At 40.7% G+C, this 20,351-nt stretch overlaps 2 protein-coding genes across 3 annotated transcripts; both read right to left on the bottom strand.

The window, feature by feature from the left end:
* Window positions 1-223: 223 nt before the first annotated feature.
* On the bottom strand, window positions 224-1,309 carry gja2 (gap junction protein, alpha 2). The gene has a single exon (XM_072676668.1). The coding sequence runs from the start codon at window positions 1,307-1,309 to the stop codon at window positions 224-226; it is 1,086 nt and encodes a 361-aa protein (XP_072532769.1).
* Window positions 1,310-8,744: 7,435 nt separating this feature from the next.
* gjb1a (gap junction protein beta 1a) lies at window positions 8,745-19,836 on the bottom strand. 2 transcript variants are annotated; one of them, XM_072676680.1, is made up of 2 exons: window positions 19,758-19,836; window positions 8,745-12,072 (listed from the first exon to the last, which is right to left on the bottom strand). In XM_072676680.1, the coding sequence occupies exon 2, from the start codon at window positions 12,056-12,058 to the stop codon at window positions 11,336-11,338; it is 723 nt and encodes a 240-aa protein (XP_072532781.1). In that variant the 5' UTR covers window positions 12,059-12,072; window positions 19,758-19,836; the 3' UTR covers window positions 8,745-11,335. The 2 variants fall into 2 exon arrangements, with proteins under 2 accessions (XP_072532781.1, XP_072532780.1); XM_072676679.1 differs by lacking the exon at window positions 19,758-19,836 and adding an exon at window positions 13,408-13,512.
* Between the last annotated feature and the right edge of the window lie 515 nt (window positions 19,837-20,351).

Below are 20,351 nucleotides of genomic sequence, written 5' to 3'. Positions count from 1 at the left end.
CTCTGAATGTGATGTTAAGCTAAATGGTCAACATGTGTTTCAGGACAATTCTCTGTTTCTTCACCAAAGCCTCATGGCAGAGCGGCCCTCTCATTCAGTCTCACAGTTGCACTGAGAGTCCTGATAGATCCATGAGAGACAAAAATCATACATAATTGTCTCTTGTGAATCTGTGATCGTTTACTCTGGCCTTAAACCCCATCCCTCCACCCCTCACTCCTACTTATATCTTCAGGTCATCCAGCCTGGTCTTGTTGTTGCTATAGCGACTGGCATAGCTGGGCCTGCGTTGGTTGTAAGGGGATCCAGGGGCAGAGCTTGAGGTCTTCTTCACTCTGGTGGACTCCATGGCAACAGCATCTGGTGTGGCATCTATGCTGGTGGTGTCTATCTTGGTTTCCATGCCAGGCGGCTTGCCACTGCCACGCTCTACGGCGAGGTTCTGGCGGTTCTGTTTGTAGGCGGGTAGTGTGGCGTCCATGTCGGGGATTCGGTACTGGTGCTCAGGTGGATGGGATGGGAAGTAGGGGAAATTGGCCACGAATGGCACCTCAGCATCTTCGCTGGTGGCTTTAGAGTTGGCGATGCACTGCGCACGGCGGTACCGCAGCCCCTGCCTACACTTGGTGAAGCCCAAGTGGTACATCTCCACCATGTTCAGCAACAGCGACAAGCAGGCCACAGCCAGCATGAACAAGATAAAGATGGTTTTCTCTGTGGGCCGAGAGATGTAGCAGTTTACTGTGTTTGGACATGGCCAACTGCTGCAGGTGTACATGGGCTTTAGCTGGAATCCGTACAGGAAGTACTGCGCCACCAGGAACCCCACCTCCAACAGTGTCTTGAAGATGATGTTCAGCACGTAGGTGCGCAGCAGCGCCCCTTGCAGATGGATCCTCCCTCGTTCATCAATGACCGGAGCTTTCCGGACTTTCCCGGAGGGCAGCAGCGCCTGCTTCTCTGAGCTCATTCCAATTTCCAATTCCTTTTTCTTCTTCTCCTCCATCCTAACCAGATGCAGAATGTGACCTAGGTAGATAAGTGTAGGCAGGGAGACAAAGATGATCTGCATGACCCAGAAGCGGATATGAGAGATGGGGAAGGTTTTGTCGTAGCAGACGTTCTGACAACCGGGCTGCTTCGTATCACAGGTAAAACCTGACTGTTCATCACCCCAGACCTTCTCGGCTGCTGACCCTAGCACCAGAATGCGGAAGATGAAGAGCACAGTCAGCCATACTTTTCCAACAACCGTGGAGTGCTCCTGAGCTTTCTCCAGCAGTTTACCCAGAGAACTCCAGTCTCCCATCTTTGCACACTACAGAGAGAGAGAGAGCTAGACAGCAGGAAAGAAGAATATCTAAGAAAAAGAAAGTAAAGAGAAGGAAAATGTTACAATTCCATACTGTACTGTACAGAAGTTTGGGTAATAAACACATAGAGAGTAACGTTATAACTAATAAACCTGGAGAGTGCAAATATGAAATAAATAGAGACAGAGTAACTATCAGCAATGACCATAGAATGAACATGACCATTTAGTTATGAATATGGAGAGAGTAACAGAATCAGTTATGAATATGGAGAGAGTAACAGAATCTGTTATGAATATGGAGAGAGTAATTGAATCAGTTATGAATATGGAGAGAGATACAGAATCAGTTCTGAATATGGAGAGAGTAACAGAATCAGTTATGAATATGGAGAGAGTAACGGAATCAGTTATGAATATGGAGAGAGTACTTGAATCAGTTATGAATATGGAGAGAGTAACAGAATCAGTTATGAATATGGAGAAAGTAAAGGGATCAGTAATGAATATGGAGAGAGATACGGAATCAGTTATGAATATGGAGAAAGTAAAGGGATCAGTAATGAATATAAAGAGAGAGATATGGAATCAGTAATGAATATGGAGACATGCAGAGTAATAATATTTGTATTAGTATTGAATATACAGAATAAAATTATATTAGTTATAACTGTAGAGCATTTTAACAGTATCAGTATTGAATGTGGTAAATGTAAAACATTAGTAATGCATGTAGAGGGTGTAAGTATTAGTAATATTAGTAAGTATTAGTAAGTATTAGTAATAAATATGTGAGTGTAATAGTAATAGTTTTAGAATGTAGAGCGTTTTGCAGTAATAGTTATGAGTGTGGAGAGTTTAACAGTATTAAAAAGTATTAGTAATGAATATAGAGTGTGTAATAGTAATTAGTAATTAATGTATGTTTGTAAGTGTGTATTACTAATAGTGGGTGTATACTAAATAGTGGGGTGACTGTAATGGCTGCTCTACTGATCTACAGTCATTACAGTAACCCTTCTGTAGATCAATCACTATAAAAAAACAGGTCAGTGGTGTGGTGGGTTAGTGGTGCTGGTGGGTCAGTGTTGCTGTAGGTTTGTGTTGCTGTGGGTCAGTGTTGCTGTGGGTTACTAGTGCTGTGGGTCAGTGGTGCTCTGGGTTAGCGGTGCTGTGGGTCAGTGGTTCTGTGGGTCAGTGGAGCCGGTGGGCTTCTGGTCAGGTCAATAAAGGTTATATTTTACCAGTAAATGAGTTTGTGAGTGTGTGTGTGTGTGTGTGTGTGTGTGTGTGTGTGTGTGTTACACACTCATGCGGAACAGTAAAGAGAGACTCACCTTCAGTCTTTGTTCACATCCAGCATGGGAACCCTCACACACACTCAGACACACACACTTTCGCTGTAAATGCTGGAGTCACACTGAGCCCGAGTGAGATTTTATGGAGCTAAAGAGATGCCCGTGTGTGTGAGAGAGGTTAAATTTGGCAGAGAACACACTCCCAGGAGTCAAGTTTGAAGATGCCCTGCCTCTTTTCTCCCTGAGTATCGACTGACAGCTGGCTGAGCCAATCAAACTGCGACTGTAAGATCAACAGGATTCAGCTAAATATACTCTCAGCTCCATACACACACACACACACACTCACAGACATACATATATACATATATACAAATACACATTTATACACTAATGCACACTTATTCACACTAATACACACTTACCCACACTGATTTGCACTTATACACACACTTACACACTTATTCACTCTAACACACATACACACTAATACACACTTATTCACACTAATACACACTTATTCACACTAATACACATACACACTGACTCACACTAGTATACACACACTTATTTACTCTAATACACACGTAGGCACACTAATACACTAAATGCACTTATACGCACATACACATCTATTCACACTAATACACATGTATACACACTGATATGTACTTATATGCACCAATACACAAATATTTACACTAATACACACTGATATGCACTTATATTCAGTAATACACACTTATTCACACTAACACACACTTAGACATGCTAATACACACTTTTACACACTAAATGCACTTATATGCACTAATACGCGACTATTTACATTAACACACACTAATACACATATACACACTGATATGCACTTATATGCAATAATACACACTTATTCACACTATACAAATTACTATTGCACACTTAATCGCTAAAACATATACCTGTACACTCTTAGACACAACACTACACTTATTCACTCAAGCCAAGTTTGTTTCTAAAGCACATTTCATACACCAATAAAGTCAAGGGATATAAGAGTATTGTTTTTTCTTATTAATTAAATTAATATAAAAAGGAAAATAGGTATAGGACATGGAGGGTAATGCTGTAATAAAAGTATGGTGATAGTAAAGTGTGAGTCTTTTGCTACATTTGAGGCTAGTCTGAGATCTTCTTGGAGTCGGTTCTAGGTATACATAGTTACATAGTGCAGTTATCAGTGTGTTGAGCCCAGAGTAGCAACGTCAGAGGTGCAGCAACGATTTTGAAGATGATATTTTATGATAAAAATGTTTATTATTACTACTTGATTAATAAACTGCTTGAATACCCAAGACATGTTGGGGTGAGACAAATAAGAGCTTTGCAGGCAGTGAGCAGTACACTTAATGTGTTTTTTCTTTTTTATGTTACTAGTAACCAGTAAAATTGACTGAGAATTGAAGTTTTTTTTGGCTGAAATTAATTTTGTTAATAGCTTAATAATTCCACAGCTGTTGTCTGCTCCACTGTCTAGGACACAACACAGCAGCTGACCAGCCTTTAAGAGAAGTACGGCTCTGTGCAGAACGCAGTTACACAGACTGTAACCATATCAGAGATCTGAGAGCTGTTGAAGAGGGACACCTCACCTGTCCCTTAGTCTCTTTAAAACTGCTTTTATCTCGGTAGGGCATTGAGGCAGCCAGGAGGGAGGGGGTGGTCAGTTTATCGCAACACTCTAAACTTACACACTCAGCTTCACTGGAAGTGTTGTCCTTAGTCAACCTCTGAAAGACAGTAAGGATTAATTGAATAACCCTGGCCTCTGACCCTGACCCTGACCTGACCCCGACCCCTGACTCCTGCTATCTGACCCTGGTTCCACCTTCAATCTTGAACTATGACCCCAGCCCCTGGACTTAATGGTAAAAAAACAGTGTCCAGGCATGCTGCTGTGGAATGATGTATTAGACATAAATCGAGTAATGTCCCAATTATTGGTATCCCATAGAATCTGCATTTCCCAGCTCTCTGGCCACTCATATTTATGTTTTTTCCCCCTTTTTCAACAGGTAGCAACATGTTGAGCTCCAAATAGCAACAAGAAAGATGCCATTCTCACTCTTACAAGTCAGTGAAACATCTTACTTTTAATATTTTAAGATAAAATAACAGTAACACCTGTCGTTATTAGTTTGGATTTGGTATTAAAAAGTTAAACCCTACATTTCTCTTGCATTTTTTTAGCGAAGGCCCAATTACATAATCAAAGGTTAAATAAAAGTCTAGAAAATAAGACTAAACTAAACTCTAAAAGAGTAAAAAGTAAAGTAAAGTAAACTCTAAAAACATGTGTACTTACAAAGTGAGTAGACTATGTAAAAGATGATTCAACTCTTAAAATAGATGAACAAAACAATAAATAATAAAAACCATTACTAAATCCCCTCTATCACCTTTCTGCTGCCGCACTCTAATAACTACACACCATCAGCTGTCCTTTACAGTGTGTGTGTGTGTGTGTGTGTGTAGTACATTTCTGTTCTGAGACAGTGTGGCTAATGTTACTCTGGAGCCGAATACCTGCAGTTACTGCAGAGCCACAACATTCATTCATGTCTGCAAGCTTAATGCCACCTGTCTGAGTGTCTCCAATGCAGCCTGCTGGTAGAGTGAGGAACTGCGGCTCAGAAACCTTTAAATCACTCCTTTTGACTCATTGAATCTTTAAATCACGTCTACTGAATCACTGAATCATTAAATCACTCCTATTAACTCATTGAGACATTAAATTACTTATGTTGACTCATTGAGACATTAAATCAGTGTTACTGACCCACTGTATTGTATTTGTCTGTACTGTATTGGTTTTTGTTCTCATTTTGTTTCATGTGGCAATGACAATAAAAGCCATTTGACTTGACTTGACTTGAATCAATAAATTACTTCTACTGACCCTCTGAATCAATAAACCACTTCTGCTGACTCACTGCATCATTAAATCACTCCCACTAACTCAATGAATCATTCATTTTCTTGTACTGACCCACTAAATTCATTAATTTTTCTCCCACTGACTCACTGAATCATTCATTTTCTTGTACTGACCCACTGAATTCATTCATTTTCTCCCACTGACTCACTGAATCATTCATTTTCTTGTACTGACCCACTGAATTCATTCATTTTCTCCCACTGACTCACTGAATCATTCATTTTCTTGTACTGACCCACTGAATTCATTCATTTTCTCCCACTGACTCACTGAATCATTCTTTTTCTTGTACTGACCCACTGAATTCATTCATTTTCTCCCACTGACTCACTGAATCATTAATGTTCTTGTACTGACCCACTAAATTCATTCATTTTTCTCCCACTGACTCACTGAATCATTCATTTTCTTGTACTGACCCACTGAATTCATTCATTTTCTCCCACTGACTCACTGAATCATTAATGTTCTTGTACTGACCCACTAAATTCATTCATTTTCTCCCACTGACACGGAACTATTAAATCACTTCTGCTGACTCATGAAATCACTCTTACTGAATCTCCAAACTATCAGATCACTTCCACTGACTCACTGAATTATAAAAACACTTCTTCTGACTTTTAAAAATTATACATTAAAAATCCGAATCAGAAGGAGAATCAGGCCTAATTGGCTAGCTATGATGTTATAAAAGGCTGATCTGAAGTCTGCAGAGAGCAGCCTCACATACTCCCTGGTTATTGAAGATGGCTCAGTGCAGTGTGAAAGGTTGTGGCTATGGCGCCCTCTGCAGATTTAAACAGAGTCGAATATGGATGAGAGACTGTCAAAGCACTACATAGTTGCCTGTGTGAGTGTGATGGAAGTCACAGAGGCTGCTGATAGATAAAATAATAGTTTGAGACTGACAATTTTGCAGCTTAAAGGAAGCTCCATCCGGCCATTTGAAGTGTATGTTTTTGTCTAGTGTTTGAACTCCTCTGGTAGCACATTTTGTGTGACCAAAAAAAAGGAAATATTAGCATGGTTGACTTCTCCACCTACAAATAGAAAAATGGCTTTGGGATCGGTGGGTAATGGAAGGGTCTGTATATAACAGTCAAATACTCTGGATTTGTCTGCCACCCTCATTGCACTTTACTGCAGTCACACCCCTTTAGAAGTTCCCTCTATTATAAACTGACTAGCAACAATAACAGCAGCTCATAAACCAAATCGTATTTATTTACTTAACCACCATCTCGCCTATCCAGTCTCAGTACCCTCCAAAGCAAAACGTTCACCTCCGAGCCCACAAATGACTTAATTCATAATTCATACATTACAGCCTAAACAGGATCACTACTCCCACCATGTTTGTCTCTAATCGAGTGAGAGAGAGTGTGTTTGTGAGAAGCTGCCAACCAGACCAGCATAAACCAGTTTAGAGCATTTTAGATGAACATGGAACTCATACTGGTTTAGCTTTTTACAATCTTTTAGATTAATTTTAAAATCTGAGAGAGAAGGTTTTGTTCCAGCAGCAGTAGTGTATACAATTTAGTAGACAGGGGATTTGCTTCATGAGGCCACAAGCTTGTCTGATATTTGGTGTAAACATATGGGACGGTTTCATGTGATTTTATACATTTGTATTTATTTTTTAAATAAATGTGGTTTTGAAATACAGGTAATTCAAAAGTAAGAGAAAGTAATGAGATTACATTATTAAATTAATGAGGTAATCAGTATCAGATTAGGTTATTTAAGGTCAAAGCCCTATCATCTAGCACACCGTCTCTCCAATTCTTGGCCTTTCACACCTGATCCAGACTGTCTTAAACTCACATTTCAGGTTCTCTACTTAGTAACCACACATTCTCAAAATGCTCAGCCAGGATCAGCATCATCACAACTTTTGTATTACAGTCTTATCCATTGTATTCTAGTCCTCAGAATGTTAGTTACCTGGGACTTTTCAAAGCAGAAGCCATGTGAGCCCATAGTTCTCTTTTGAGCCCATAGTTCTCTCTCTCTCTTACAGTCTTCTCCCATGTTATTATACTATAAACTAATACAAACATCCTGTTTGAAATGTTGAAAACTATGTTTTATAATGCTCAAAGAATCATTAAATCACTCCCACTGACTCACTGAATTAATAAATCACTTCCATTGACTCAATGAATCATTAAATCACTCCCACTGACTTACCGAATCATTAAATCACTCCCACTGACTTACAGAATCATGTACTCATTTCCACTGACTCACAGAATCAATAAATGACTCCCACTAAATCATTAAATCATTCCCACTGAATTATTAAATCACTTCCACTGACTTACAGAATCATTTAATCACTTCCACTGACTTACAGAATCATGTACTCATTTCCACTGACTCACAGAATCAATAAATCACTCCCACTGAATCATTAAATCATTCCCACTGCCTCACAGAATCATTAAATCATTCCCACTGAAATATTAAATCACTTCCACTGACTTACAGAATCATTTAATCACTTCCACTGACTCACAGAATCATTAAATCACTCCCACTGACTCTTTAAATCATTAAAGCATTCCCACTGACTTACGGCATAATTAAATCACTTCCACTGACTCACTGAATCAATACATCACTCCCACTGAATTATTAAAAAATTCATTAAAGAATTCATGAAAGTCATTAAAGTATTCTCACTGACTTACTGAATCATTAAATCATTCCCACTGACTCACTGAGTCATTAAATTATTCTCACTGACTCACTGAAAGTAATGTAATTATACTCAGAGTTCCTCATTCAGCAGGCTGCAGTGGCATTAGGAGAGGACTCACTGAATCATTCCTTCTGACTACTGACATGATGGATTTGCTCTCACTTACTCACTGAATCATTCCCTTTGACATGATTGATTCACTCCCACAGTCCTCACTGAATAACTCACACTTACTTTACTACCTTTAAACCTACTTGAATCACTCTGACTAACTCACTGAATCACTTCCTCTTACCTCTGACATGATGGATTCACCCCCACCTACTGACTGAATCACTCTTACGTACTCACTAAATCACTCTTTCTGACCTCTGACATGATGGGTAGCTGAAGATGTGGTTCAGATGTACTGTAATGTTATAAATCAGACAGACAGACACAGAGCAGTGCATTAAACAGGCACTTTTTATTTCAACACTGCTCACCAATATAGTGAATGTTTAGAACAGTAAGTGATCCAGAGTGATCCAGTAATAGAAAGATTTTAAATGAATGTGAACTATTATTTTTGATGAAATTTTCTATGTTTAATTGAAACAAATACACTGAAATATTAATTTTAATAGTTCCAGGTCTGGATTTACAAAGCAGGGGATCTGAGTTAAACAGATAAATTAAGCCCAAACTCAAGCTGGTCCAATAATGGACCAATCCTATTAGACAATTCTAAGAAACCTGACTTTATGACCCGATGCCACTACACACACAACACACACAGTTAGTTGTACAACTGTAAATGAGTGTGTGTTTGTTTATTATAAAGACTAAAAGACCCAATCCAACCAGGACTGACTCTGAGTTTCCTCCCTTTTCCTTCTGCAGTACTAAATCTGTCCCTCTCTGAGTTTGTAAAGACTCACATCGAGGACACCAGAGAGAGTCTTCAGTAAAGTAAAAATTAAAACTGCTAAACACTTTTATGCAAAAAACTCTTTTACTTTTTTTGCAAAAGTTTTACTGATTTGATTATGCATAGGTATGTCGGACTACGGTCAAAGGTTCAGATGGTGAACTTAAACAATGTTATGTGAATATTGTTGTTTTCAAGAGAAGGAGTAATCAGATACTTGATCAGAAACTTCAACCACCATTCAAATCCTGAATCTTTTCCACCGCTGTGGCATCGCCGTGGATCGAACTCACCTCCTCGCAGTGACAGAGAAAAATGCTGGATATTTATTATGTTAGTGGTTGATTACAGTTCATTTGCGCTGCCACCTTTACACACTAATAAAATAACAATTCCATGAAAAATCAGGGTCGAATGATCACATCACATGCAGTCTATCAGCCAAGACATGTTTGGTATCTGAGGTGTGCTTCTTTAGTTTACAATGGGAGATGCTAGGCTAACAGTGCTAAGAAACACTGGACTTAGACTGTCACCGATCTCATCTCCGTATACACACAGAAATCCTTAATAATTTCCTTCAAACTTCCTAAAGCTATGTGACACAATATTTAAATACATGATTCAGAATAGACCCTAAGCTTAAATATTTAAGCTTAAACTGTAACTACTTGCTGTGTACTATTCCACTGTCAAACTGGTCCAAAATTAGTGATCCCACAGCCAAAGTCCAGTGTTTGTTAGCAACTCGGGATATCCCGATTTAGCTATTTAGTTTCTTGATGCTGCGTATCAGCTGAGTCCGATCTTTATGTTTATATAAATAATACAACCTCACAGTTTAGATCAGATGAGCTGCTGATTAATACGTTCAGTAAAATCTCTTCCTTTTTAGTAACTGTTTCTAAAATCAGACATTCTGGACTGAACGATTTAGTTTAGTAGAGACTTTTCTTAAATTGGCTGTTTTATATTCTGTTTAATATCTTATAATCTAGTCTAACTAACCTCTCTGACCATTCAGCTCCCAGTTGATGCTGCAGTCAACTCAATTTGTATGTGTGTGTGTGTGTGTGTGTGTGTAGTGGTACACACTTTGGACTGATATCAGTTGTTTGTTGACTACTAATGTGAAATAGGGAGGTGAATGTGCTATGCTTGGTTTTCTATAGCATGTGTGTGTATTAGCATTAGCATTAGCTTCCACTCGGTTCTGAATGTGCTCTTCAGTGCTAGTTTAAAAACAAAGAAAGGTTTGTGGTTCTTCTGCCGGTTAAACAGAGTTTAAGTGATAGGCTTATAACGTTTCTGTTTTCATATTTCAATGTAAAATAGATACACACTGCAGACTCTAAACTTTTTTATTTACCTCCTGAGAACTTCCTTATTTGTCCCGCCTGGGAAAAATGTCTCCCAATGGCACCTTGAGAACACCAAATGGCGCTCTGAACACTGTGGTTAAAACAAAGACTCAAAACTCGATTGGTATTAAAATAGCCAATTCCCGTTCCACTGTCTGGATTGGAAATAAACCTGGATCAGTCCTAATCCCAATCTTCTGGATTGCATCGGGACATCCCTATTAGCAATGTTAGCCTAGCATCAACCACTGTAAACTAAAGGAACACGAGTGAGATACCAAACTTTCTTGGCTGATCGACTGCATCTGGGGTCAGAGATCAATCATGTTACTTTGATATGTCTTCAAACTGTTTCTTGCTACCCCTACTGAATACATTACGAACTGTAGTAACATAATTGAAATATAATGCTTACAGAGGGCCAACAGGGTTTTAAGAAATGACTGCACTGCTGCTGTTTTTGCAAAACAGTGCATTTATCTGTCAAATAAAGCGAAACGTGTCAAATATAATAAATAAGCTCTGTAGCAACTTTTTTTGTTGGATTTTAGAGTGCCCTCTAGTGTCTGTTTAATCCCAAAAGAGAGGGAGTTTTCTGTAAAAGAAATTCTGAAACCCAGTGTAGTCAGTTCCTCAGTTCCTCAGGGTCAGGGTGACGTTAAGAGTAAAGGTCAGAGTAAAGATTGGGATGAAGGAGTGTGAAGGGAGAAAGGCGATGCGCCTCTTAACTGAGAACTGTTTGTAAGGTCGTCTAAAACATCGCTCCTCTAATAGGAGAACAGTTTCTGAGTGATCCAGGCACCCACGGGCGAGTCTTTGGCGTTGTTCAGGTGCTGACTGGTTGCCCTGGCGACAAGAAAGACGACCTCAGCAATGTTGAGGATGATGCAGACGCCGGACACAGCCAACATGAAGACGGTGAAAACGGTTTTCTCTGTGGGCCGGGAGACGAAGCAGTCGACGGTGTTCGGGCACGGATACGAGTCGCACTTGACCAGCCGGAACATCTTGTAGCCGGGGTAGATCATGTAGAACAGGTAGAGGAAGGCGGACTCGAAGAGCACACGGAACAGCAGGCTGATCAGGTACGTCCACCACAGGGCACCAGTGATCTTCATCTTTTGCGTCTTGATCTGCTCCAGCTCCTTGGGGCTGCCACGGCCTGTGCGGCGGTACAGCTTCTTGTCCAGGTGTCGTCGGTGTGCGACATGCATGGTGACCAGCAGGGCGGGGCTGGAGACCAAGATCAACTGCAGTGCCCACAGACGGATGTGTGAGATGGGAAAGAAGTGGTCGTAGCAGACGCTGTTGCACCCTGGCTGCTGTGTGTTGCAGGTGAAGTGAGATCTCTCGTCGCCCCAGACGCTCTCGGCTGCCACCACCAGCACAAGGATACGGAAGATGAAAAGAACGGAGAGCCAGACGCGGCCGATCCCGGTAGAGTGCCGGTTCACGCCGCTGATGACGGCGTAGAAGGACGCCCAGTTCATTTTTGGTTCCAGGTCTAAAACAAAACATACAGACAGTGTTAAACACAGTCGTGTCGATTCGACGACTAATCGGTGAATCGCGATTCAGTTTTTCACAATTTTGAGTTATCCTCCTCTTTCTTTAGCAGCCTTCAAACGGCAAACAATCTTGTGAGAGTTCTATCTTTGCGTAAGAGCATCATCTTGCTGTTTGCGAAGGCAGTGTAGAAATGTCCTTCACTGCCTTTCATATCCCATAATCCTCTGGGTTAATGGCAGCTCTTCTTGTGAAAAAAAGCAACATGGCGGAAGCAAGCAGCAATCTGTGCACACGTTAGTTATTTACGATTATTTATTCAATATTTCATTTCTGAGGAATACTTGTTTGCGCAATAGCGCAATAACGATTTTAATTAGTTGCACCACCAGCTGAGTAGTTGCCGGTATCCTGGTAACGTCATGACGTATCGCTGCCTTCGACATGCGTCTCAAGCACAATTCAGTAGTAGGTACTTTCTTCATAGTGTTGCCTTGACTTATGAGTCAGCACAGGCAGCAAGGCATCGAGGCAGATGCCTTCTATTTCAGACACAGCCTAAATGCCATTAATGTAAATGTACTACAGCAGGTATTCTAACAGTAACAAAAATACTTACGTACTGTATCAGCATTTAGTCTAGCGACTACTGAATATTTAGCCTGTGACAGTAGGTGTTCCTAATTAACTGTCTCGGTGCAAGTAGCTTTAGCAAAGCCAAGTATTAAGCTTGTTTAGTGTGTGAGCTAGTGGATAGCGTATTGGCTTGGGGCTGACATTAGCTAGTGGCTTGTGTGTTTAGAGTGTTAGATGGTGACACCATAAAACATCTTTAATTTGTAATATTGAATGGTTTTAACATTGAATATCTAATAAACAGAAAATGAAGCATTAACTCATTAAAGTCCTTATTTTTACTGAATTAAAATGTATGCATTTTTTAACATTCAGGTCTAAAGTCACAATAAAACCCTTGATTTGTGTTAATAAAGCTGTGTGCAAAAATGTGTTCACTATGTATAGTTAATGTAACTGTAAACAAGTCAGGTCCCCTACAGAAACACTATTACTGTTTATCTACTAAATTTGACTTTAAAAGATACAATTTATTGTTAACAAAAAATAACAAAGATTATGGCATATTAAATGTTTTTTTTTATTCAGTAAATAAACTTTTAAAAGTATTATTACTACTATTATTATTGTTATTAATAATAATAATAAACTAAAATTATGTGTCTAAATTATGTAGACAAATACTGTATTTAAGGATCTGTAAAGGATTTACATCCATCAACACATGTTATGAACATTGTGTGTCTGTGTGTGTTACCAGGCTCCGGCGGTGGCGTAAGAGGCATGGGCAGAACCCCACTGAGCGTCCAGACACATCACAGTCCCTCCAGTCTCCAAAACACTGCCAGTGTGTTTGCGTGTGTGTGTGTATATACAGTATGTGTGTCAGCCAGTCCGGCCGCTGCTGCCACTGCTTAAGAACACACACCCATGTGACCTCTTATCCCTTAGTCAAAACCACACCCCTTTGCACCATGTGACTGGAGGGTCAACGAGTGTCTGGACAATCCGACAGTGTATGCGGGGGGGGCGGGGGGGTACATCCTGTACCTCAATTCACTTCACATTCAGCCTCTGTGATTCCTCTGTCTAAATACAAGAGTTTTACACAGTCTGATTAACAAAACTCTTTACAACAGGGTTTTAATGTCAGCGGTTTGGTGAAAAATCAAATACACCAACATGGAGAGAACATTTTTTCAGCCAATTGGGTAGTGTGGGTGGAGCTAAATGCTGTAGTTGTGTGATGAATGAAGTGTTCTGCTCGCAGGTAGACTGAGTGCTCTGTTTCTCTGTTTACACCTGTACTTCACAGCCAGGTACACTGATCTGTAATTAGTATGTCATGTGTGATCTGTGACTGATACGTCTGGAGTCTGGCCTTTTCCTATTCCACTCATTCCACCAAAAAGAAAGTGAAATTCTGGGATATCCAGTGTTTCTGTGGTATCCATCGCTTCTGAGGTATCCAGTGTTTCTGAGGTATTTAGTGTTTCTGTGGTATCCAGTATTTCAGTGGTATCCAGTGTTTCTAGGGTATCCGTGGTTTCTGAGGTATCTAGTGTTTCAGTGGTATCCAGTGTTTCTAGGGTATCCATTGTTTCTGAGGTATCCAGTATTTCTGAGGTATTTAGTGTTTCTGTGGTATCCAGTGTTTCAGTGGTATCCAGTGTTTCTAGGGTATCCATGGTTTCTGTGGTATCCAGTGTTTCTGAGGTATCCATTGTTTCTGAGGTATTTAGTGTTTCTGTGGTATCTGTGGTTTCTGAGGTATCTAGTGTTTATGTGGTATCCAGTGTTTCTGGAGTATCCATTGTTTCTGAGGTATTTAGTGTTTCTGAGGTATCTGGTGTTTCTGGGGTATCCAGTGTTTCTGGGGTATCCATTGTTTCTGAGGTATTTAGTGTTTCTGTGGTATCTGTGGTTTCTGAGGTATCTAGTGTTTATGTGGTATCCAGTGTTTCTGGAGTATCCATTGTTTCTGAGGTATTTAGTGTTTCTGTGGTATCCAGTGTTTCAGTGGTATCCAGTGTTTCTAGGGTATCCGTGGTTTCTGAGGTATTTAGTGTTTCTGAGGTATCCATTGTTTCTGTGGTATCCAGTATTTCTGGGGTATCCAGTGTTTCTGTGGTATCCAGTGTTTCTGTGGTATCCAGTGTTTCTGTGGTATCCATTGTTTCTGAGGTATCCAGTGTTTCTGGGGTATCCATTGTTTCTGAGGTATTTAGTGTTTCTGTGATATTCAGTGTTCCTGTGGTATCCATGGTTTCTGAGGTATCCAGTGTTTCTGGGTCATCCAGTGTTTCTGAAGTATCCAGTGTTTCTGGGGTATCCATTGTTTCTGGGGTATGCAGTATTTATGAGGTATTTAGTGTTTCTGAAGTATCCATTGTTTCTGTGGTATCCAGTGTTTCTGAGGTATCCATGGTTTCTGTGGTATCCAGTATTTCTGGGGTATCTATTGTTTCTGAGGTATTCAGTGTTTCTGGGGTATCCATTGTTTCTGAGGTATCCAGTGTTTCTGTTGTATCCATCGTTTCTGAGGCATCCAGTATTTCTGAGGTATTTAGTGTTTCTGTGGTATCCAGTGTTTCAGTGGTATCCAGTGTTTCTAGGGTATCCGTGGTTTCTGAGGTATTTAGTGTTTCTAGGGTATCCATTGTTTCTGTGGTATCCAGTGTTTCTGTGGTATCCAGTGTTTCTGAGGTATCCAGTGTTTCTGGGGTATCCATTGTTTCTGAAGTATCCATTGTTTCTGAGGTATCCAGTGTTTCTGAGGTATCTATGGTTTATGTGGTATCCATTGTTTCTGGGGTATGCAGTATTTATGAGGTATTTAGTGTTTCTGAAGTATCCATTGTTTCTGTGGTATCCAGTGTTTCTGAGGTATCCATGGTTTCTGTGGTATCCAGTATTTCTGGGGTATCTATTGTTTCTGAGGTATTCAGTGTTTCTGAGGTATTCAGTGTTTCTGTGGTATCCAGTGTTTCTGTGGTATCCAGTGTTTCAGTGGTATCCAGTGTTTCTAGGGTATCCGTGGTTTCTAAGGTATTTAGTGTTTCTGAGGTATCCATTGTTTCTGTTGTATCCAGTGTTTCTGGGGTATCCATTGTTTCTGAGATATTCAGTGTTTCTGGGGTATCCATTGTTTCTGTGGTATCCAGTGTTTCTGTTGTATCCATTGTTTCTGAGGTATCCAGTATTTCTGAGGTACTTAGTGTTTCTGTGGTATACAGTGTTTCAGTGGTATCCATTGTTTTTGTGGTATCCAGTATTTCTGGGGTATCCATTGTTTCTGAGGTATCCAGTGTTTCTGTGGTATCCAGTGTTTCTAGGGTATCCATGGTTTCTGAGGTATTTAGTGTTTCTGAGGTATCCATTGTTTCTGTGGTATCCATTGTTTCTGAGGTATCCAGTGTTTCTGTGGTATCCATTGTTTCTGAGGTATTTAGTGTTTCTGGGGTATCCATTGTTTCTGAAGTGTCCATTGTTTCTGAGGTCTCCATTGTTTCTGAGGTATCCAGTGTTTCTGGGGTATCCAGTGTTTCTGTGGTATCCATTGTTTCTGGGGTATTCAGTGTTTCTGGGGTATGCAGTATTTATGAGGTATTTAGTGTTTCTGAAGTATCCATTGTTTCTGTGGTATCCAGTATTTCTGGGGTATCTTTTGTTTCTGAGGTATTCAGTGTTTCTGTGGTATCCAGTGTTTCAGTGGTATCCACTGTTTCTAGGGTATCCGTGGATTCTAAGGTATTTAGTGTTTCTGAGGTATCCATTGTTTCTGTGGTATCCAGTGTTTCTGTTGTATCCATGGTTTCTGTGGTATCCAGTATTTCTGGGGTATCCATTGTTTCTGAGGTATTCAGTGTTTCTGTGGTATCCAGTGTTTCTAGGGTATCCATGGTTTCTGAGGTATTTAGTGTTTCTGTTGTATCCAGTGTTTCTGAGGTATCCAGTATTTCTGAGGTATTTAGTGTTTCAGTGGTATCCAGTGTTTCAGTGGTATCCAGTGTTTCTAGGGTATCCGTGGTTTCTGAGGTATTTAGTGTTTCTGAGGTATCCATTGTTTCTGGAGTATCCAGTATTTCTGGGGTATCTATTGTTTCTGAGGTATTCAGTGTTTCTGAGGTATCCAGTGTTTCTGAGGTATCCAGTATTTCTGAGGTATTTAGTGTTTCAGTGGTATCCAGTGTTTCAGTGGTATCCAGTGTTTCTAGGGTATCCGTGGTTTCTGAGGTATCCAGTGTTTCTGATGTATCCAGTGTTTCTGAGGTATCCATGGTTTATGTGGTATCCATTGTTTCTAAGGTATTTAGTGTTTCTGTGATATTCAGTGTTCCTGTGATATCCAGTGTTTCTGTTGTATCCATCGTTTCTGAGGCATCCAGTGTTTCTCGGGTATTTAGTGTTTCTGTGGTATTCAGTGTTCCTGTGATACCCAGTGGTTCTGTGCTAAGATGTCTTTTAGTAGTGGCTGAGCCGAGAGTAGAGACAATAAAGACGCTATTCTCTCAATAACAAGTTATTGGAGCATCACTAAAAATGCTACATAATCTTGCTTTAAATGTAGCATATGTGTGTGGCATCCAGTGTTTCTGAGTAACTGGTGTCTTGCTTAACTGTATAAAGGTGCTGTATTGAAGCAGTAGAACAAAGAATTTCAGCTGTTCCTCTTTCATTAAACACAGTTCAATTTAGACAGGTCAGTGTGTTCAGGGCAGAGTGTCTAACCCTCCTGGATGTTACTGCCTCTTAGACAATTACAAATCAGACTTTTCCTCATTCAAGCAAAAACTCTAATTTATATAACACACATCAAACCTATGATTTATATAAAAATGATAAAAGAAAAAAAATTATAAAAACCACTGAACAACTCCACACACTTTGCTGAGCTGTGTGTTTAGCTCCAAGCTAATTGCTGGGGAATAAGCTTTATATACATTTTAGCTACATAAGCCTTGTAGCTGCTGTTAGCATCGTCACCCCAGTGCTAAATTGCAGGGTATAAGCACCTGATACGTATTAGCCATGTTGCTTCAATGTAAAACACAAAACATGCCTCAGCTCACTGACTGTTTTTGGGTAAGGGGTGAAAACAGGGGAATTCGATTTTTGGCCAAACCTTCTATGTAATACTATTCTGTAGTAGAATTACCAGACTTAATGCAAACCAAACATTACACTAGCAGATTTCTCACAGGAACAATGAAAACTGAAGATAATGGAAACATTAGTTTCCACAGGGTTTTAGCAGAGTTGGTAGTTTGTAGTTACAAGGTGAGATTAATGTTTTTGGTAGTGAATGCCATACTTGGTAGTTGGAACATGGGCTTTGTTGTGCAGGACTTTTACATGTAGGCACTTGGTAGTTATAAAGTTAAGAAAGTGTTTAGGTGTGGTAATTAGAAGTGAGAATGGTAGCAGGAGGTGAGGGGGTATTTGGAAACGAAAGTGGTGTTTAGAATGGTGTGTTGGTTGCTGGTACTTGGAGGTGAGAGTGGTGGATAGTAGTAGATAAGAGTGATTGGTAGTTGGAGGTGAAAGTGGTGGGTAGTTGGAGGTGAGAGTGGTGGGTAGTTGGAAGTGAAAGTGGTGGATAGTTGGAGGTGAGAATGGTTGGTAGATGGAGGTGAGAGTGGTGGGTAGTTGGAGGTGGGAATAATAAGTAGTTGAAGGTAAGAATGGTTGGTAGTTGGAGGTTAAATGGTGGGTAGTTGGAGTTAAGAGTGGATGGTAGCTGGAGGTGAAAGTGATGATAGGTTAGAAGTGAGAGTGGTGATAGGTTGGAAGTGAGAGTGGTGGGTAGCTGGAGGTGAAAATGGTGATAGGTTAGAAGTGAGAGTGGTGATAGGTTGGAAGTGAGAGTGGTGGGTAGCTGGAGGTGAAAATGGTGATAGGTTAGAAGTGAGAGTGGTGATAGGTTGGAAGTGAGAGTGGTGGGTAGCTGGAGGTGAGAATGGTGATAGGTTAGAAGTGAGAGTGGTGATAGGTTGGAAGTGAGAGTGGTGGGTCATTGGAGGTGAGAGTGGTGAGTCGTTGAAGGTGAGAATAGTAAATAGTTAGAGATGAGAGTGGTGGGTCGTTGGAGGTGAGAATAGTAAATAGAGGTGAGAGTGGAAGGTAGTTGGGGATGGAATTGGTGGGTAGTTGGGGTGAGAGTGGTGGGTAGCTGGAGGTGAGAGTGGTGATAGGTTGGAAGTGAGAGTGGTGGGTAGTTGGAGGTGAGAGTGGTGGGTAGTTGGAGGTGAGAGTGATAATAGGTTGGAAGTGAGAGTGGTGGGTAGTTGGAGGTGAGAATAGTAAATAGTTAGAGGTGAGAGTAGTTGGTAGTTGGAGGTGAGAATAGTAAATAGTTAGAGGTGAGAGTGGAGGGTAGTTGGGGATGGAAGTGGTGGGTAGTTGGGGTGAAAGTGGTTGGTAGTTGGGGTGAAAGTGGTTGGTAGTTGGACTTGAGAGTGGTTGGTAGTTGGGGGTGGAAGTTGTTGGTAGTTGGAGGTGAAAGTGGTTGGTAGTTGGAGGTGAGAGTGGTGGGTAGTTGGAAGTGAGAGTGGGTGGTAGTTGGGGATAGAAGTGGTGGGTATTTGGAGGTGAGAGTGGTTGGTAGTTGGAGGTGAAAGTAGTAGGTAGTTGGGAATGAAAGTGGTGGGTAGTTGGGGTGAAAGTGGTGTATTGGTAGTTTAGAATGTTGTGTTGATAGTTGGAGGTGAGAGTGATGATAGGTTGGAAGTGAGAGTGGTGAATAGTTGAGGTTAAAGTGGTGGGTAGTTGGAGGTGAGAGTGGTTGGTAGTTGGGTGTGAGAGTGGTGGGTAGTTGGGTGTGAGAGTGGTGGGTAGTTGGAGGGGAGAGTGGTGGGTAGTTGGGGGTGAGAGTGGTTGGTAGTTGGGTGTGAGAGTGGTGGGTAGTTGGGGGTGAGAGTGGTTGGTAGTTGGGGGTGAAAGTGGTTGGTAGTTGGGTGTGAGAGTGGTGGGAAGTTGGGTGTGAAAGTGGTTGGTAGTTGGGTGTGAGAGTGGTGGGTAGTTGGGGGTAAAAGTGGTGTATTGGTAGTTTAGAATGTTGTGTTGGCTGTTTGGTAGTGGTAGATAAGATTGGTGGCAAAGATTTACCTGTGGTTTGGTGGGGTCCGTGCTGGGGAGCGGAGAAGCTGGAGTTAACAGCAGTGCAGAAAGGGTTGATGTATGTGTGTTTGTGTGTGCGTGTGTGTGAGGGTTGTTACCATGCAGCTCAGCGATTTTGCATTGCTAATGAAGAGCAGTCACGCTGTAGCCGCTCCCATGTTAACATTAGCATACAATGGCTGCTTGTGCTGTTCTCTTTACCATTCAGATCAGTCCGCTGATACACACCCACCACAGCACAGAGACTAACACTCTGACGCACATACACACACACACACCGGTATGCACTGAAGGACTGCAGGTTTTAGACGCTCTGAAGTAGGATGGAGACAAAAAAAAAACAAAAAAAAAAAGTTAATAGACAAAAATACAAGAAAGCCTACAAAATCTCTCAAAGCTGTTCTGAGAACATCCTAAAGATTAGTTTCAGATTGTAGCAGAGATTGGAAACAGTACATTGAACAGAAACAATTAATGACAACAAGCAGTATTACGTCAGCAGTATGACATCATTTAAATACATTATTAACTGGTTTCTAATTTAAGCTCAAAGTGGGGTAATTAGTACTAAGGCTAAGCAAA

Source organism: Salminus brasiliensis, chromosome 1 (genome assembly GCF_030463535.1).
Source record: "Salminus brasiliensis chromosome 1, fSalBra1.hap2, whole genome shotgun sequence".
Lineage (NCBI taxonomy): Eukaryota > Metazoa > Chordata > Actinopteri > Characiformes > Bryconidae > Salminus > Salminus brasiliensis.
Note: the sequence above shows the minus strand (reverse complement) of the source record. Positions and strands in the feature narration are given on the sequence as shown.

Excerpts from the sequence above, each read along its gene's own strand:
- gjb1a (XM_072676679.1), bottom strand. The coding sequence starts at position 13,435 with ATGCCTCTTACGCCACCGCCGGAGCCTG. Across the intron at positions 12,073-13,407 it reads TACGCCACCGCCGGAGCCTG|ACCTGGAACCAAAAATGAAC; the intron begins GTAACACACACA and ends GTTTTGTTTTAG.
- gja2 (XM_072676668.1), bottom strand. The coding sequence starts at position 1,309 with ATGGGAGACTGGAGTTCTCTGGGTAAACTGCTGGAGAAAGCTCAGGAG.